We start from the raw sequence: 17,903 nt of genomic DNA, 5'->3' as shown, positions 1-17,903 counted from the left end.
GGGGGTGCGGTGGGCCGTGGGCGTTTACCTTTAGGCCGTGTGGGTTTGGCGTAGCTTGCACTTGCAGTATATTAGGAGTAGGGTGTTAGAAAAAAGACTGTTTGTTAGGGTGCTTTAGTAGTTACATGGAAGAAGTATTTCTTGTTTAAGACAACATAATTTCTTGGACAACAAAGCTGAATATGATGATCCATGATTGATGATTGATCAATGCATTCTTGGGTGAAGTAAAGCAGAGGAACACATATAGTACTACATGTTAACCGAGTCCTCAATTAACTTTGATTCCAACTGCCCTTTCCAGCCAAAAAAAAAAACCCACACACACACACACGCACAAATAAATTTTGACTTTAATTGTAGTTCGCTCTCTTGTTGTTCAGTAAAGTGCTTCATTTTCTAGGGGTGGAATTGGATTGGATAGTAAGGTGGAAAAGGTTATAAATGAGATGTCTTGATTTCAAGACCTTTCATTTACCCAAAAAAATAAAAATAAAATAGTTCCTCATTTTCATTTTCTTAAAACAATTAATTTACCACCTACAATGACCACACTAGACTTCAAACTATATCGACAAAATTTATAGAAAATTAGATAGGTGGATCTTTTAGCATATAGCATAAAAGAAAGGGGGAAAAGGGGAAAAAAAAAAGGACTAGAGATTATACGCTTCAACATGTACAAAAAAAAAAAGGGAAAGGTGAAACCAAGACCTTGGAAGATTTCTTTTGAGTTTTTGAAACAATTATGGTGGAGGATTTGGTGGGAAATTTGTAACCTTCCCTTTCCTGGCTAGCAGAACATGATACATTAAACCCCATAAACACTTGAACTCAAAAAAGAAAACTCAAACTCCTCAAATCTCATCAGGGAAGGTAGACAAGTTCTGTGGTATATTCCATCCAAACTGGACTAGTTGTTGACATCTGGGCAACTCTACATCCAGCCTCCTCCTCAGTCCTCCTTCACCTCCACGCAAGTTTACTCCAGAACAGGACTCCTCGCCCACTACTCCTAAAGAAAAAATCATAGAAATTTCACAGTAAGTGAGAGTCCACTTGGCACAATTTCTATTAAGTTTGTTGCCGTGCACTAATTTATTTTTTTATTTCCACAGGGTCGCACTCTGTAGCTTCTGTCCTTGCCAGATTTCATGGATACATATATAGGCAAGATAATCAAGGTATGAGCCCAGGCATACTCTCAAGACTGCTTATGCTTTTGTATTGCTTCAAAGTGCTTGCAGAATCAGTAGCATGACTGCACAATAACCAAGTTCTCTTATTTCTTGTGGTTAACTATATGTCATTTTAGTTGAGCGTACCTGATCTTTATGGCTGATTGCATAATCTCTTCCTCAAGCCTGCGTGCTTTCTTCCATTCGAGCAAAGCATAATTGCAGCTTGTCCAAGTCTCACCGAGCAGATTGTATATTTGCTGAAATAATTGTGGCTGAAGTATTTTCTTTCTCCTACTTTGATGTACTTGTTAACATGTTTTTAATATGTTATATAATTCAGCTGAAGGAAAAGATTGCATCTGCAACTTCAGCCAGTAAATTTGTTATCGGTAAAGGGGTGCGCAAACAAATCGCTGTGAGTATTCCTCTTAGGAGACTTCTCCTCTCCTACTGTAGTTCCTTAAATGCTTAGTACTCATAAGTTGCTTTGTTGTAGAGTAGCAAGCTAAAGCAAGTGAGAGAGAGAATGACGAAGGTGCGAGATCTTTTCCGGGATACAGAGACAACAGAGTTGTGAAAGTAACAATACCCACTGTGAGTTCAAAAACTTCTGCATTTTACATTGTGAATTTTAGTAGCAAAAGTAAGTCATCAATCTTACTTGTAGGGGAGAAAATTGTTCCAATGTCAAGAGTCGCTTCATCTTGTTTAGTTCAATGAATGGAGAACTTTGATGAAGACTCTTTTAAGTAAAAGCAGTCTTTTAGTCATTACAGCTGCATTTGTTGATCTTTTCATTTGCAGAAAATAGTAATCATAGAAATGTCATTGAATCTTATTTACTTTGGTAGAAATTGTCTTGGGTGGACCAGTAAGTAATTTAGTAATTTGTAGAATATTCTTATTTTTTTAAAATGTAACTCTTAATGGTATTTTTCTCTGATTTCCTTAACAAGGCAATGGCAGTTAGCGAGTCTTCGAGGTTGTGTGCATCCTTAAAGAAGGAAAAAGTTCCAGTACGAAGGCTTATTGTAAATCAAGTGTTACCTCCATCACTGTCAGACTGCAAGTTCTGTGCAATGAAAAGGAAGGTAATATGTGAATCTTTATCATCTTGCAACATCCAAAATGGAGTATCATCATTCATCTTGCACTATTAAATTACTGTCTTTTTTAGTCACATGAGCCTTAACATAGTAGATTTGATTGATGTTAAGTTTAATAGGATCAGCGATTCTAAATTGCAAGATGATTTAGAATCGCAAACCTGATTACTCTTAAGGGCCTTGCTCAACTTCCATAGAGATCAAAGTAGAAATCATGACAAGTCTGGGCATGTAGTATGCAAATGCACATTAGGGTGTGGATATGCTTCGTCTTAAAAGCGTAATCCAATTGCATTTTTCAGATTATGCATCTTGATTATCTTCCAGAATTTCTAAAATGATACTGCTTTTGAAAATTTCTTTGTTCAAGTGTTCCATTTAAACTTGAGGTGCCAGAAAATTTGGGAAGGCTCTAGCATGGCAATGGATTTATTGTGTGCTTTTCAATGTATAGTCCCAGTAAAACCTTGTATGACCTCACTTTTTGGTTCATACTGTTACAGTTCACTTGGATTTCAAGACTGGACAAGTTTTTTTATTTTCCCCAGGAAATCTGTGTAATGTTGGATTTATGCTATCAATGATTTGTCTTTTTGGTTCTTTTATTGGTTTGGGCATAGGCAGACCTATTCATTGTGAAAGGAGGGCAAACAAAGTAAAAGACTTGACAGATAGGTTGGGTTCTCTTTTGGGCTTTTGGTGACTAGAAAGTTAGATCCTACAAGAGGCAGCAACTGGTGTACCATATACCACAGTTGCTCGGCTGGTTGCATCGAACTTTACATGCAAAGCTATGAAATTTTAAAGAGTTCAAGCATTAACCAAGTCCATGCCAAACGTTGATGTCTTATATGTCAAGTATATCAACACATGCACAAAATGAATACCTCTGCAGAGAAAGAATCCTCTGGGTTCTCTCTTTTGTTTTCTTTAGCTTCTTATTTCATGTCCTATTGATACTTTCCAGGACCAGATGCATGCCTTTGATATGATTCATAAAGACCAGGAATTATCGAGTTTGAAAATGGTTGAAGCGCCTGTGTTCCAGCACTCAAGTTTATGGGGAATGTCATTTGGCGTTAAAGCTTCACTTTTGACTGTTCCGAACAAGATAGGTAACTATTTTGCTCAGACACACGTTTGCTCTTATCATGCAAAGATGCTCATTAATTCAAGTATTGGAAAAAGATAGTTGTGTGATAAATGGTTCTCATTCATCTGAAATAGAGAATGAAAAACTGAAGAGAATTTGGACTATTAAACTCCTGCAAAAAGATTTAAGTAGAAGTTTTATGGTAAAAAGCTTTCCTTGTCAAACAAAAGCAGTTAGAACATACCAAAAAAGGGGATATGGCAATAGTGTACTTTTCTTCTAGACTCTAATGTCTCACAGTGCCGTAGTTGTATAAATCTGTTTTCTATGGCTTTTGAAACACAGATTGCTGCCAAAAGAAAAAAGATATGTATCTCTGGAGTGAATCTTCATGCAAAATGGGCAACTTACTAAGTTTTTTCATGTTATGTTTCATCACTACTATTCTGTACGAGACATTAAATTGATGTGTTGTCATTGAGATGCAACTAAAATTATTTCGTACGAAACTTTTTATTGCTTCTATGTGACTGAATTTCTTTAGTTCCTGTTAAACTATCTCTTGTGAGTCAAGTATTACTGCATTAGGAGCTCTTTCAAAGTACGTTGAAGTTCCTTGTCACTAGACATTTCCCTTTCCTTGAGGTTAGTTGCCTTACAACGGGAACAATGAGCAATAATGGAGTTTTTCTGAACCCATTTGTCCAACTTGAAGGACAGTTAAATTTTTCTGTGTCTTTTGGAGGCTAATGCACTCTAATGGCTTCAATTTGAAGTAAGTATGGTGGAACGTTTTTTGCATTTGGTGAAGTTAAAGACTAACATTTCGCTGTAACACTCTTTTGTAGGAAATGAAAGATACCAGATTTCTGTAAGACCATTATTGACTACTCCTATTATCAACAGCTCAGTAAAACAGGGTAATGAAGATGGAGGAAACTATTCATTTGTTGCTGGTAGTAGTTGCTTAACTGCTGTAGAGTTTGGTAAACACGGTTTTTTGGATCTCAATATTTGTATGCTTTTAACCAGCACTCTTTCCTCAATTGCATCAGTTGTCGGGAAATCTCCCTGGACAGAATGCATGAATTGAAATGGAGTTCAAATAGTAGAAGGATTTGAGTCTAGATGCAGAGGCAAACAACACTGCAGTGTCGCCTGAGCTTATGTAACACACCTAAGAAGGGATGGAATGTATTGACTGGAAAAGTGCTTGGGGTTTGAGAAAATGTTACTGGATAGTGAACAGCTATAACGTTTCAAACCAACAGGAAGGAGGAAAAACAGGTAACAGAAAATGAACAGCGCATGGGAATGGCAAATCTTAATTGAAATATTCCCTGCCACTCTCATTTCTAAACTTAATACAACATGGAAGATCTTAATTATCCTCATGTTCAGAAACAACTCTCTTCTTACATCTGTCTGTAATTTCCCTATAAACAAGCCTCATGCCATTTACCCCAATAAAGGAAAGCTACAAGGATACATATGTACATTTATCATGTCAAGCAGCAAGATCATGGTGCTAAGCTATGTGTTGGTACATTGTTCTCCCTGTATTTGCAGCCCATTGTAATACTCTTACCGCCTTTTTAAACAGTAGTAGAGAGGTTTGACAAAATATATTTCCACACACTGCATATTATCAGGGCTCAAATACAACATGCAAGAATTACACCGTTCCTTTCTTGAACTTGCATTAGCATTCCAACCCAGACTCGACTTTTGCAGTGAATAAGCAAACCATTTGGTTTTACCGCTTCATTACATTTGCTGGACAGGTTCATGCAAGCACAGTTATAGATAGGAGAACGGACCATGCAAGCATAGTTATAGATAGGAGAACGGAGAAGGTCGCATGCTTGATTCTTTTCCATGACTTTTGAAGATTCTAGAGGACCTGCAACGCCTTGTGCCATTTTTCCAGAACGTGAAATGAATGAAGTTATTGCAGGTCTTTCACGAACATAGCACGGGAAGGGCATCTCTAGATTGATTTATTTTTTCTGGAAGGTGACTAAACAGAAGAATGCTAAACCACGACTGAGTATACCAGTGACCACCAGGTATGCTAAACAGGGATACCAGTCTCCAAGATGATACCCTCTCTGTTGTAACGCACCACATCTCGTAATCAGCCACACTCCTGAGTACCTGACAATCAAAGAAATAAGATTAGATAAATGAGCAGAGTATTCAGCCAGTAGGTTAGACATAGATCAACTATCTCAACATTTTGTTGAGGTATATTCACTATAAGGTGCGAAGGATAACTTTTTAACTGTCTTTTGTTTTCCTCATTAGTTATCTACTGCATGCATGCTAGTAACCAGGACTGATTTGACACATACGAGTTAGTAATTTGTACTGTCTTCTGAAATCCCCAGCAGAGTTCCATCTTTCTTGGCTAGCAATTGCAACAGCATTCACGTGGAAAGAAGCATAGTAAGGTGAAGTAGCCTTGCGAGTTAATTGTTAGTATTTTCAGTCCCTTTCTTTACAACCACGCAGGTTTGCCATATTAACATGCATACAATGGCCCTAGGTAATGTCCATTCTAAGTTTGTCCTCTTTGATCAGGCCTGATGATCTTTTACAAGACCAATGTGTCATAATACTTTGACAGGATTAGAAATTTGTACAGCTACTGAATGCTAATTGAAATTCAAATCCTGTAAGATTCCAATTTCCACAGCAGCATGAGAAACAGCATGTACCATGTCTAATCAAGAAAGTAAACAAGAGGGACTGTGCAGAACTCCATCTGTAGTCACGACATTTTGGGATGTTCTTGGCATTATTTTTCGTGAAAATTGATGAATGGAACTAAATTTCTACTAACAAGAATTGAATTCAAACAATAGTCCACTAAGTCAATGATGTCGGTCTCTACGGGGCAATATAGGCTGATTAATTATTTGGCGATTTGTGACATGTGAGAAAACTAAATAGAGACTGTAATGTGAATTGCAAAGACATGACATTTGGATCAAACCTTTTTGCATTTGCTATGAGAAATGCTTCCAAAGCCCATTTTGTGTAGCAGAAGTTCCCTAGTTTATTAAAAAATGGGTCACCCTCCTGGTTTGCAATCAGAGATAGGACAACCGGAAGCAGCACTGACCACTGCAGGGAGCAGAACTAATTTATGAGCCATGCAAATGGTATATAAATATACTAGTACTATATATATATATATATATATATATATATATATATATCATGCAGTAGGAACTTCAAATGCATACCAATTGGGCAGGACCAGGTTCAAAGTAGATGGCAAGTGTATAAGCTATACCAGTAACACAGTACACCAGACACACCAACACAACATAATTGTCCATAATGCTTGATCTTGGATTGTTGAAGAAATAAAACATTGACATATAAACTGCTGGCTTTACAATTGTGTTAAAATGGTCAACCGTGTCCTTGGCAAGAAAGTAAGCCAAGCTGCTCATGCCAGAAGCACTCTCCCTCCAGTAATGCAACTTATCCAGAGAAAATGATCTCAAAGCTGTAATCTTGCTGAGTAGAGCTGAGAGCAAGGAATAAAAACTTGGTAAATGAGAAAGAATGAACAATATCATCAGAAGAGAATTTACAAAATAATAAGTTTTGAAGAATATCTAATAGCATCGGGCATACGCTTGCAACACATCTCTTGTGTGTCTGCAAACTTTCACGAAATGACAAAGATCTTTAACATGCAGTGCGATATAGTAGTATCATAGATGCTAGCAACATCATGAGATATTAGAATTGATTCTGTGGCACGCATGATTTTTTGAAAGAGTTGAAATGGATGAGACATATCAAAAAGTGATCAATAAGGTAGGATAATTAAACTTACAAACTGCAATGACAGTGTAGAGATATCCCATGGCCCCAAAGGTAGCATCACTCACTTTAGCCAGTGTCCCTAGGCATATTCCAGCGAGCAGTAGAATCAGAAAATCTAACACTTGTGTCCTGGCTTCTCGTAGTCGCTGTTTACCAACTCTGAGCAAAATTGAAATAGTACGTGTAAGCAGATGCTAAGCTAATGGGAGTGAAGATCATTCACCTTTAATCACTATAAGCTACCAAAACGTAGAATTTGAACCAAACATCCTACAGCTTCTGAGATTATCATGAATGCCTACGCATTCTTCCTTCCCTCTCACCCATCAAATGTCATCCAAATGAATATTTTCTAAAAATGAAATGTCTAAAGAAGCGCTCTGGTTCTTGCCATATTACCACCCTAAAGAAGTTAATTCATGTACAAAACAAATATGGTTGGCTCTGAACTCAGAATTGATACATGCATAAAAGAACAGAAATATCTAGGCTGCGTGATACCAAATCAGTAATTGACTGATACCTTCCTAGGAAATATTTGTACTGCGTAAATACGCCTGGGGTTCTTCGGTCAGATAAGTCCTTCGACTTCAAGAAATTATGTTGTAAGTGGTCCTTCTTCAGCTCAACATTGAATTTGACGTCTTCCCACAGGTCTCCAGCGAAAGACTGTCCATCAGCCCCAGCCGCTGCAGGATTCCCGCCATGTGCTGAATCTCCAGTTGCCGCCATTCCAGCAGAATCCAGCATTTCTGGTGGTACTGGATAGCCATTATGAAGCATCCATCTCAGGGGAAGATCTTTGACGTTAACTCCAGAGCTTGCACTCGGTTTTACAATTCCCTCCAAAATATCAATGTAGTAGTCTGGAGGATTAACACGCTCAGGGACTTGGATCCCAATTCCGGAGAAGTACTCTTCAACTTTCTTCACTGATCCATGGTATACAATTAGACCACCCTTAGCTAGAAGTATCAAATCATCAAACATCCTGAACAAGGTGTAGCTGAACCAGGAAAGTAACAGAAACTTAGATGAGAAGGCAACCAATTAACCGTTACATCTTTGAAATTTATTTATGCCTTTCGGAATTAACAAAGAATAAAAACTATATGGCAGTTCATACAGCATAGTTCATCAAAACTAACAGGATAAGAATCAGGAATCATCAAAAATTGAGAAAGAAATATCTAAAATTAAAACGTGCAAGCCTCCTCAAGAATAAGATTCCAAGTCAAAACTAAGAGGAAGACAAATTTTTAACTTCCACAATAATTAGTGAATTATCTGCTATAAAGATTACCTTGGTTGGTGTACCACCATACATATGTTTACGCCTTCAAGAGCTTCGCGACGGAGTGCTCTAAGCAGTAATTGAGAAGAAGAACTATCCAAGCCAGATGTGGGTTCATCTAAGATCAGTAAAGAAGGCTCCATAACCATTTCTAACCCGACATTAACTCGCTTCCTCTGTCCCCCAGAAATTCCTCGCTTTTCCACTGTTCCTACTAAAGAGTCCCTAACCAGCTGCAATCCTAGGGACTCGATGACTCTTTCAACTACTAACACCTTCTCTGGTTTTGGAAGATCAGCCGGTAATCTACAAACAAGAACTCAAGAAAAGAGCACAAAATCAGAATGCAAGCTCGCCGGATAAGTAAAGTTATGAGATTGAATAAGAGAGAATGATATTATTAAATGCCATATGAAGTTAAGGCAAAATTTATGTTAACAATTCTCTTTATATTGGTTTTCTTCCTTGCTTATTCCATGGCCGACATGTTGAACTAGGCACCGACCAAGGGTTATAGCTATTAATCCATGCTCACAAGACTCCTAACTTCATCAAATGCATCAAAATTCACATAGGGAGGAATGATTTCATGAACTGGAAATTCATCCAAACCTCATCATGCATAGAGCAAAAGGAGGCTGTAATGTAAAATGATGTAAAAAAAAATGATAACAAGCCTAGCTTTGAATTTCCTGGATATATAGATGAATATGCTAATTCTTGAAGTTTACAAATCCCACTATTCAGAAGAATGTATATAGTTTTAACTACAGATTAACTTAGATTAACTTATAGGGAAGATAATCTGAGAAGCTTATAGGAAAATATTCAACGGAGGCAGAATATTTAAAGATATGCTTAAAATGACAATATGGGGACAAGAATAAAAACCTTCAACAGAACAAAAACCTTCATACCAATTGGAATTAGTTAGATAACTTAAATTCTCAAGAAATTGGAGTACAGAAGCACCAGTTACCAATAAATCCTAAAAGATGAGTTGAAATGCCATGTGGACTAGTGGTGGCATACCTGCACCTAGCACTAAACCAGAGATTCTCCTCCACCGTCAAGTTTCCATGAACTATATCATCTTGAGGCACATATCCAATAATTCTCTTGTATGAATGCATCGATTCAACCTTACCATTTATGAGAATCAACCCACTCTTGGTGCAACCGGTAGCTTTTCCTGTCAATGCAGAAAGAAATGTTGTTTTACCAGCCCCAGATGGACCCATGACTGCCGAGACATGGCCTGGCACTAGCTTCCCCGTAACACACCTCAAGAGATGCTTCTTTTTTCCTTTCAACGTAAGAGTCAAATCTTTAAAAGCCACTTCAATAGGAAGTCTTGTGGTTATTTCGATATCAGAAGCCATGGAGATTACTCCAGAAAATGTCAAATTTTTGTTCTGCTCCTGTTGAGCTTTCTCTTTCTCAATTTGACCATATGCGTACTTGAAAATTTGACTCCGAGTTTGCAACTGCTTAGCCCTTTGCTTTTTAATGTTCTTGTCTCCAATCTCAACATTGAAGCCATCATGACTATCAGGATTCTCTTCAAGCTCTTGCATCATTTTCGTGAGGTTTCCTCCTCCTTTTTTCTTGCCTTTCGGTTCAGAAGCTTCTGCAGGCATTGGTGGCAAGCCGGCACCTTTCCTTGGTGGTTCTTGCCGAGCAGATTTCTTCCGAGAAAAGGTTCGAGATAACTGTTCTCCCAGTCCAGTTGCATGCTTTCGAGCAACATCCTTTGCTGACTTCCACCTTTCACGTGCCTGTGCAGTTTCCCTTGCACTTCTTGCGGCAGCTTCCCTTGATTTAGCTTGTCTTTTTTCTCTTGTACTCAGTACTTGATCAGAACAGTTGTAAATAATGATAAGTACAAGCATGATGCCTCCCTACAAAGGAATGACAAGAGCAAATTAAAAAGCATTCGACCATGCACAATTTGGATGCAATACATACGCATCAGGAAAATGTGCAGCATTTCTAATACCGACTCTTCTTTCTTTTTTTCTTTTTTTTTTTGTCGAACTAATACCGACTTAGTTGTATGTAAACGGTTACTACAAAAGACTGCGGCCCATTTTGCACAGAAAGGAAACCTCACTGTTCCCAAAGGTAAGACCGGAAGTCCTATGCCTTTTAATCCAAAAAGGAAAGAAGAAAGAAGTACAATGAAGCCAGTTCAACTTTGCCTACTCCTATTGATACCTCCATGTGATGCTGATCCCAACTTTATATTCCCATCAGGGCTTAAGGATTTTATAGAATCTTCTTAGTTGCAGGTAGCTGGTATTGACAAGAAGATAAAAGATGGTTCAAACCTGCTTCATAAGTTCCTACCACTTCAGCTGCAAGAAAAGGCTGTGAACACAAATTCACATCTTTTGTACAAAAGATGTTAAAGACAAATTCACATTTTTAGAAGAAATTCACAAGATCTCTGCTTGTGTTGAATACAAATTCACTTTGTGCTTGCAATAATATATGCTCATTAAACGTTTTTCCTTACATCTACCTAAATAAATATAGGAGAAAAGAGTGAAACATCTAGCAAAAGAGAAATTATATGTGGAAATAGAATATTGGAATGAAACAAGCTGCTTTCGCATGATTGTGAACTTACAAAGAACAGGATACCATATGCTGTGATATTCTGATTTTCCGTTTTTGGATCACAAGTTGCCAACGCATAGCATTCTACAAGATCATCCACAAAATACAACATTATTTTAGAACGAGCCATTAAGAAGGAAAAGATAGGCAACTGTAAAATAGGTTCTCTGCAAGAATGCTTAACTAGAAAAGGAACTGCTAGCATGCCTTTAAGACATCTCTGCAAAACTTGCAGAATACAGAAGATAAATGAACATGGCTCCTCACAGTACCTCATTCACAGTTATCAAAAACACTAAGTAACGTCTTGATCAGACATATCTGTTGTGATTAGAAAACCTTCATGTGATTTGATAATACAAAAATCTGGCAACATTTTGGGGTCTCATTTTTCATTGTACTACACTAAGTCCCTTGTCAAGCATCTGACACTCAGATGTCAGGCAAAATCTGTACCCATGCATACTAAAGACAAAGGTGAAGTTTATAATCATATTTGCACAACGAAGGACATTCATATCTTCTGAGACTCGTATCACCAGGAATATGCCCTTCTTTTTGTCCTCTTCTTTTGTTCTTCTTCACATGGTCATCTGTTAACGACGCTCACATGCAAACAACTAACCAAAAACTAGTTGCAGAGGCCATATTACCAGCATTACATTAGAAATTGAGCATGAATATACAAAATTCATGGCTTCTTGTAATACATAGAAAACAGATATCCATGTATCTGAATGGTGTAAACAAACAACAAAACACGACTTACTTGATGGTTTTGTAGAGCCTGCCCTGCAGTAATACCTGAACAATGACAAAGCAACAGCCACAAGCAAATAAACTACAGGATATGCAACATATTACAAGACTTGCAACATAAATGAAGCAAAGAGATGCCAAGAGCCTTTTCTTAAGAACACAAACATTGGAAATAAAGCCACTAGAAAAAATTGCTACGAGTGTTGGGATGTAAGTAATACCCACGGCTGCATGGAATCTTTTCAGTAGTACTTGGACAGTAAAATCCAGCTGAACAGAATAGTTCAGTTGCACTCATGAAATCAGCCCAGACATCAGCTCCGCCACAAGTGTGGTTGGACCCTCCAGTAGGCAATTGATACCGGTACCTGCATCAGTTTTTATAGACTATGGACATCACTTGGAGCAAACGCAAGATAACCTGATTGAGGAAATGGTTTAGGAGAAGACTTTAACTTACGGATCACAGTAACCTGTAGTTTTATTGAGTGTTGCAAGAGGGCAATAAGCACCCAATGGGCAGGCTTCAGAAATGAGATTTTGAAAAAGGTTAGAAATCGTCCTCCACCGGCAATATATCAAAAGAACAAAATCAGGGAAAAAACAAAAAAGAAAAGGGAGGGAGGGGGAGAGAGAGAGAGTTTAGAAGAAAGCAGCATGGAATTTCAAATGCAAGATATAGCAAATGAAAGTAGCTAATTTTTTGTTCACTGACATGTTGAACTTGTTGATATTTTCCTGATATAACAAAGTTGTTAAAAGCAGCTATGGCTCTTTTTCCAGCCTTCATGCGATATAATTTTATCATTACACGTAACACATGACATAGATGGAGCGTCCAAGAAAATCTTAGCAAGCTCTTCCACTTGTTAATCTCGCATGCTGAAACCATACAAACCGTCTCCAACTATGTGCGTTGCTTAAGTAAACTGCCTTCAATTTGAAACCAAAACAAAAGCTACTCCAGCTTCAACTAGGAGTAAAATCTTGTCCCCAAAGACGTTAGTCAAAATGGCTGCTGACCAAGATGTTCCTCAAGAGCAGAATGAACAACTTACAGTTTGATAAGATATTTCTTGGCACGTAGGCATGAAATTAATGGACGTTCATGAATGTAAGGTACAACCTTTTGAGAGAAACAGCAACACAAAAGTACATAAAAGGAAACAAACAACCAGGCTAAGTGCTACATATGTTCCTGGATTAGAGCACAATAAGTATTGACATGTTGAGTTCACTTCCATAAGCATTGTAAACAAGTTGAGTGTTTGACATTATTCTACAAATAATGGCGTTGTATTTGTATCACATCCATTACGTGGAAAACAACGTCAAACACTTGGATTGTTTACCTTTTGCTTTTATTCCTTAGTTTTGGTTTGATAAAATTATAATAGTGAGACTTATCAACCTAACAATAATCCTTCAGAGCTTAAGAAGTCAAATCAAATTGGTCAGAGAAACAGAGAATGAGTAAGGCATCCATGAATTGTTCATCCTGATTCAGTTTTCTTAATGCATTGATACATAATTACGACAGTGTGAATTATTTCGCCAACTCATAGTCAATTGCTCATTCAGCATTCTGAAAAATTAAGTTCAGATGCAAAGGAAAGGTAATCTTTCGTTTAGACCTTTTTTACTTAAAGAAACTTCTTAGTGCTTTAGTTTTGAAACTGAAATCAAACTTCAAGATGGTTTAAGAAAAGCACCGAAGAAAAATGTAAAAATGATTAAAAATAAGATCAAGAGAAACTCTAATAGAATGGCATTCAGATGAGTGATAGATTTCAAAAGGATGCCTGAAAAGTAAGAAAGATTAAAGAGGAAAAGTTTTAGATAACTTTCAAATACTTACGTATCATGCAGGTAAGACCATGAGGACAGAAGAAGCCTTCACAACACGGTTTACAATCACTAAGTCTAGTTGGAATATCCTTTGAATTTTTGAGGTCAACCTTCTTGTCTTTTTCAATACTACAAGCCCATCCAGGTTCACAACCAGAAATCCAAGAAGTTAAGTTGCAGTTCTTGTTAGGTTTTAAGAAGTTTGATGTAGTTGGTACTCCTCCAGTTTCCTTTGCTTGATCAATTAGACTACCGGAGTAAAACTTTACTTCTGCTGCAGTGCACAAGCGCCGTGCAGCATCCCCTACAAATCCACAACAGAACAAAAAGGAATGTCAAAATGACAAAGGAAGACTGAAATGGAAAGGATTGAAAACTCCAAGAACAAGCATGAGCTCAGAGATGGTATTAAAACCTGGTGCTGCATTATGCAGCATAGGTTCTCCATCAAATGAAAGAAAGCTTCTTGACTGCCAAATTAGTAATGTGACAACATATATTTGTATCAATTCTTCAATGGGGTAATTTAATCAGGAGAGTTATATTTCTTTTCCTATCAAAATAGATTCTGGACATCACAAGCAAACCAACTTTGAGAACTTTAAAAGAACTAGGACCAGTAGAGGTCACCAATTTGTCCAATGAAAACTCAACAGTGAAGCTTAATCAGGTATTATGATCATATAAATGCACAATTTAAGTGTTTTCTGGTCTCCAGCCAAAGGGTTCCTTTTCCTTCCTATCAGCCTGTAGAACTTTAGGAGCCTAGGTAATCCATTTACTAGGTGCTCTCAAAGAAGTCTAAGGATGACAAATGGGAATTGCATTCTGATCACCTAGAGAAAATAATAAGCAAAAATGAATGAAGTTGATTTAAAATTTTCACAAATATGACTGCTAGCTAATTCTGAATTCAGTCAATACCTCCCGACGATCTAATGCATTCAGCTAAGAACTTTGACTTTTTTGAGAAATTAAATGCGGCATTCCATTCAGCATCCCTAACACAATCAAAAGGCATCAAGTTCAGTATCAACGAGAAGTAGAACCTGTAGAAATGCATAGTAAACCTTCCATATAGATCAAATAGAATATACCATTGTAACACATAATCTATGGAAGGAAAAATAAAGAGTAGCTAAGGAGAGGATCCCATGAGCAAATGGATCTCTCGGTTTTACCGTTCCATCTGTTTGATTTTGTCTCACATGGCAGAAATGTTTATCAGTCAGATGACTTTTCTACACCATCATGTGTATTTCTCCAGAAGTGACATGCATATGTGAGAAATTGTTAATATAGGACTCTATACGGTGGAGGAAACAGGAAGGATATTGAGCTAAAGAGAGCAAGGATATGAAAAGAGAGAAATTATAGATTAACAAGAGCCAAGGAAATAATGCAAACCAAAATCCCATTAATCAACTAGAAACTACAAGAAGAATAAAAGATTAACGGAATCTCAAGCAAATATCCCTTAGATCTTACATTAAATGCCAACTGTATTAAAAGGAAATATTCTACTTTTTTAGACTAGTTGGGCCGAATCGTAGTTTTAGTTACTGCTGGCTAAAATTAGCGTCCATCTTCCCTTACATAAAAAGTGCAAGTAGATAATACAAATTTTCTTCTGTTTGCTTTATACACCACCCAAGCTGACTTAGTACCCCTATTCTAACATATTTAAAATATGTACTATGTTTATCTCTCTTATTACACATCCTAGGCAAAGCAAGGCATTCTTGAAAAGATCAAATTATACAATAGCTAGTTAATAGCCTTTTACAAAAATAACTAACTTTTGAGTATACTTGCTTACACTACTACTTGTTCTACCATTTTATTGCATTCATTAGATGTTTATGCAGTGAAACAACTGTTCATTACGTTAATGGGACATAGATCACGTAACCATTTCAGAACTACAGTTTACATCAAGCAACATTCACCCTTTTTTGGATACCTATCAGCTTTATCGTTCAATGCAGATGACCGTAAAACATAATTCACCAATTGCAAACATTTACAGTCCACCAGCTGACCAACAAGAAAAACATATGCATGTAGTATAAGAGAAAGAACCATAAGAAATGTGTGCATCCATATTTCTCTATATATCTGAGGAAAAATACCCAAGATGGACTTACACATTGTCAATGCAAAATCCCATTTCTTTCGTGATATCACCCTTGAATGAGTCAGTGAAATTGCTGAAACGGGCAGAGATTGCATCTGTTAAGAGATCCATACTAGCATCACTACTGCTGTCATTCGCCGCATAGGTGAAGACGACATTATTTGTTAAAGTGATCACCCCTGCAAAGAATGTCAATGCCATGCGAAAATTGAGCCCATTGTTGTTGCTTCCAGCAATCATTTTCTTTACCATTCAAGAACAGATTAAATGTACCACATAGAAAAGGAAAAAAGTTCAAAAAAGAAAAGAAAAGAACTTCTGTTGTGTAAATTTGAGGGATTTTCTTGATCTGGGATGAGGTGGAACAGGGATGAAAGGTATCGAATGATGGGAGGATTGAGAATTGGGCTGGGGAGGGAGAAGAGTTGTGGTGAGGAAGAAATGGCGGGGAGGTGAAGTAGGAGGAAAAAGCTCTTCTGCTGCTATGTCCAATGGTCCCTTCTTTCTTCATGACTCGTCATATGGGACTTCGACCGTTGGATTTATTTCGAAATTTTTGCGCCATCAGAGATGAGAGCAAAGTAGCACGTATCTTTGCTAAGCACAAAGATGAGAGAGAAAACGCTGCTTACTTACTGGAAAGAGGTCGTTAGACCTTCTCCCGACTTTCTTGAGGACCATGACCATGTTGTCTCTCCATTTTGCAACTATACAGTTAAGTTTTTTTTTTCTTTTTTCTTTTTTGGTAATATAAATGTTGGGATCGTTTTGGAGTGTCTTGAAAATCGAATCGGATTGGTCGATTCGACCAATTGAACCGTAAATCGATCATGCCTTCGATCCACTTCAATAAATAATTTAAAAAATCAATTGAATCGGTCAAATTTGATCAAAAGCCATTTGAACCAATAAAAATCGGTAAAAATTGGGAGGTTCGACCTATTTTTATTAAGTTTTTATTTTATTTAAAACTTTTAATACTAAAATAAATAAAAAATTATTAAATCTTTGAATTAGTCGAGCTGATCGAACCGTGAATCAGAAGGTTTTTTCAATTCATTCTTTGATCCGAGTTTAAAAACATATTGCTGCTTTCGATTCCACTCACCATCTCAGGGTTCAATTACATCTGAACAACAAGTTATAGTGAAATTACTGACACATTATTTATCAAACAGTTCTCACATTGACCTAAACAATGCCAAGGATCAGAGTAAATCTTGGAGACTACAAGTCTTATCTTATGTGCTACTGCTACATTGACACCATCCTCAAAATTCCACTTAAGACCCCTTCTGTCAAAATTGTGAAACTGTAAATAAGTGAAAGCCAAAGAGATCGAACACCATATTCTCGAATGCCTACTTAATCCAGGCCACCAATACACGAAAATTTGACTTAGTTTAGGCCATAAAACCACTAATCTCAAGTGTGCTAGTATTTTTTAGCGAAACCCCATCGGTCAATTTCGCTGTAGGTTAATGCTGAGCTTCAATAATGGACTCAAATGAATTGGAAATAGGTGGTTGTGGACCCTTGATTATCTGATTATCATCATCAGGACCCGATCGATTGGAAGATAAGCATCAAGTCATCTCGAAATGAACTGTCAATTTGTCCTAGAATGTCAAAGTCTTGGGGAAATTTTTCTAATTGATTGGTTTTATTGTGCCATTAAAGTCCTAAACTTTCCCCTATTTCCACTTTTTTTTTTTTTTTATCAATTATTCAAGCTAGGCTGGTGATGGTGATGCAGTTAGAGCAACTATTTTCCTGCCAAAGCAATTTTAAATTTTATTCTAAATGATCATTCACTTTTTTTTTTTTTTTTGGGTTTAATGTCCCAAATCCCAATCCCTACTTTTACAGTTTTATTCCTCTTTCTACGTTGTTTTCTTCCGGTTTCTTTCTTCCTGTTCTTCTTCAGCCTTCCATTTCTCTCTCATGGGGTCTCTCTATGATGACTCCATCGACCAAGAATCCAAAATTCATCTCCACAGTCAATAATTCATTGATT

The 17,903-nt window shown here is 37.2% G+C and overlaps 2 protein-coding genes across 8 annotated transcripts; one reads left to right on the top strand and one right to left on the bottom strand.

Annotated features, from left to right (window-relative positions):
- Window positions 1-782: 782 nt before the first annotated feature.
- Window positions 783-6,075, top strand: LOC113707445 (ATPase GET3B). Of its 7 annotated transcripts, none has more exons than XM_072058612.1 (9): window positions 783-1,043; window positions 1,119-1,184; window positions 1,522-1,596; window positions 1,683-1,775; window positions 2,138-2,272; window positions 3,255-3,402; window positions 4,229-4,667; window positions 5,165-5,643; window positions 5,774-6,075. In XM_072058612.1, exons 2-7 carry the CDS (start codon window positions 1,155-1,157, stop codon window positions 4,471-4,473), a joined length of 726 nt encoding a protein of 241 aa, XP_071914713.1. In that variant the 5' UTR covers window positions 783-1,043; window positions 1,119-1,154; the 3' UTR covers window positions 4,474-4,667; window positions 5,165-5,643; window positions 5,774-6,075. The 7 variants fall into 7 exon arrangements, with proteins under 7 accessions (XP_071914713.1, XP_071914709.1, XP_071914716.1 ...); XM_072058619.1 differs by having other exon boundaries at window positions 786-1,043; window positions 4,229-4,336; window positions 4,436-5,643; XM_072058621.1 differs by having other exon boundaries at window positions 789-1,043; window positions 4,229-4,300; window positions 4,436-5,643.
- Window positions 4,705-16,126, bottom strand: LOC113707459 (ABC transporter G family member 28). Its single transcript, XM_072071525.1, has 15 exons — window positions 15,899-16,126; window positions 15,713-15,786; window positions 14,674-14,798; window positions 13,760-14,053; window positions 12,362-12,425; window positions 12,123-12,269; window positions 11,912-11,946; window positions 11,153-11,226; window positions 9,553-10,421; window positions 8,530-8,826; window positions 7,750-8,232; window positions 7,237-7,385; window positions 6,632-6,921; window positions 6,379-6,509; window positions 4,705-5,537 (listed from the first exon to the last, which is right to left on the bottom strand). The coding sequence occupies exons 1-15, from the start codon at window positions 16,124-16,126 to the stop codon at window positions 5,381-5,383; spliced, it is 3,417 nt and encodes a 1,138-aa protein (XP_071927626.1). The 3' UTR covers window positions 4,705-5,380.
- Between the last annotated feature and the right edge of the window lie 1,777 nt (window positions 16,127-17,903).

This window comes from Coffea arabica, chromosome 1e (genome assembly GCF_036785885.1).
Source record: "Coffea arabica cultivar ET-39 chromosome 1e, Coffea Arabica ET-39 HiFi, whole genome shotgun sequence".
In the NCBI taxonomy this organism is placed as follows: domain Eukaryota; kingdom Viridiplantae; phylum Streptophyta; class Magnoliopsida; order Gentianales; family Rubiaceae; genus Coffea; species Coffea arabica.
The sequence above is the reverse complement of the archived record's forward strand: the minus strand, read 5'-3'. Positions and strand labels throughout refer to the sequence as shown.

Excerpts from the sequence above, each read along its gene's own strand:
- LOC113707459 (XM_072071525.1), bottom strand. The coding sequence starts at position 16,126 with ATGATTGCTGGAAGCAACAACAATGGGCTCAATTTTCGCATGGCATTG. Across the intron at positions 11,227-11,911 it reads AGGCTCTACAAAACCATCAA|AATGCTATGCGTTGGCAACT; the intron begins GTAAGTCGTGTT and ends ATGATCTTGTAG. Across the intron at positions 6,510-6,631 it reads AACCTGGTCCTGCCCAATTG|TGGTCAGTGCTGCTTCCGGT; the intron begins GTATGCATTTGA and ends TGCTCCCTGCAG.
- LOC113707445 (XM_072058612.1), top strand. The coding sequence starts at position 1,155 with ATGGATACATATATAGGCAAGATAATCAAG. Across the intron at positions 2,273-3,254 it reads TCTGTGCAATGAAAAGGAAG|GACCAGATGCATGCCTTTGA; the intron begins GTAATATGTGAA and ends GATACTTTCCAG. Across the intron at positions 3,403-4,228 it reads GACTGTTCCGAACAAGATAG|GAAATGAAAGATACCAGATT; the intron begins GTAACTATTTTG and ends ACTCTTTTGTAG.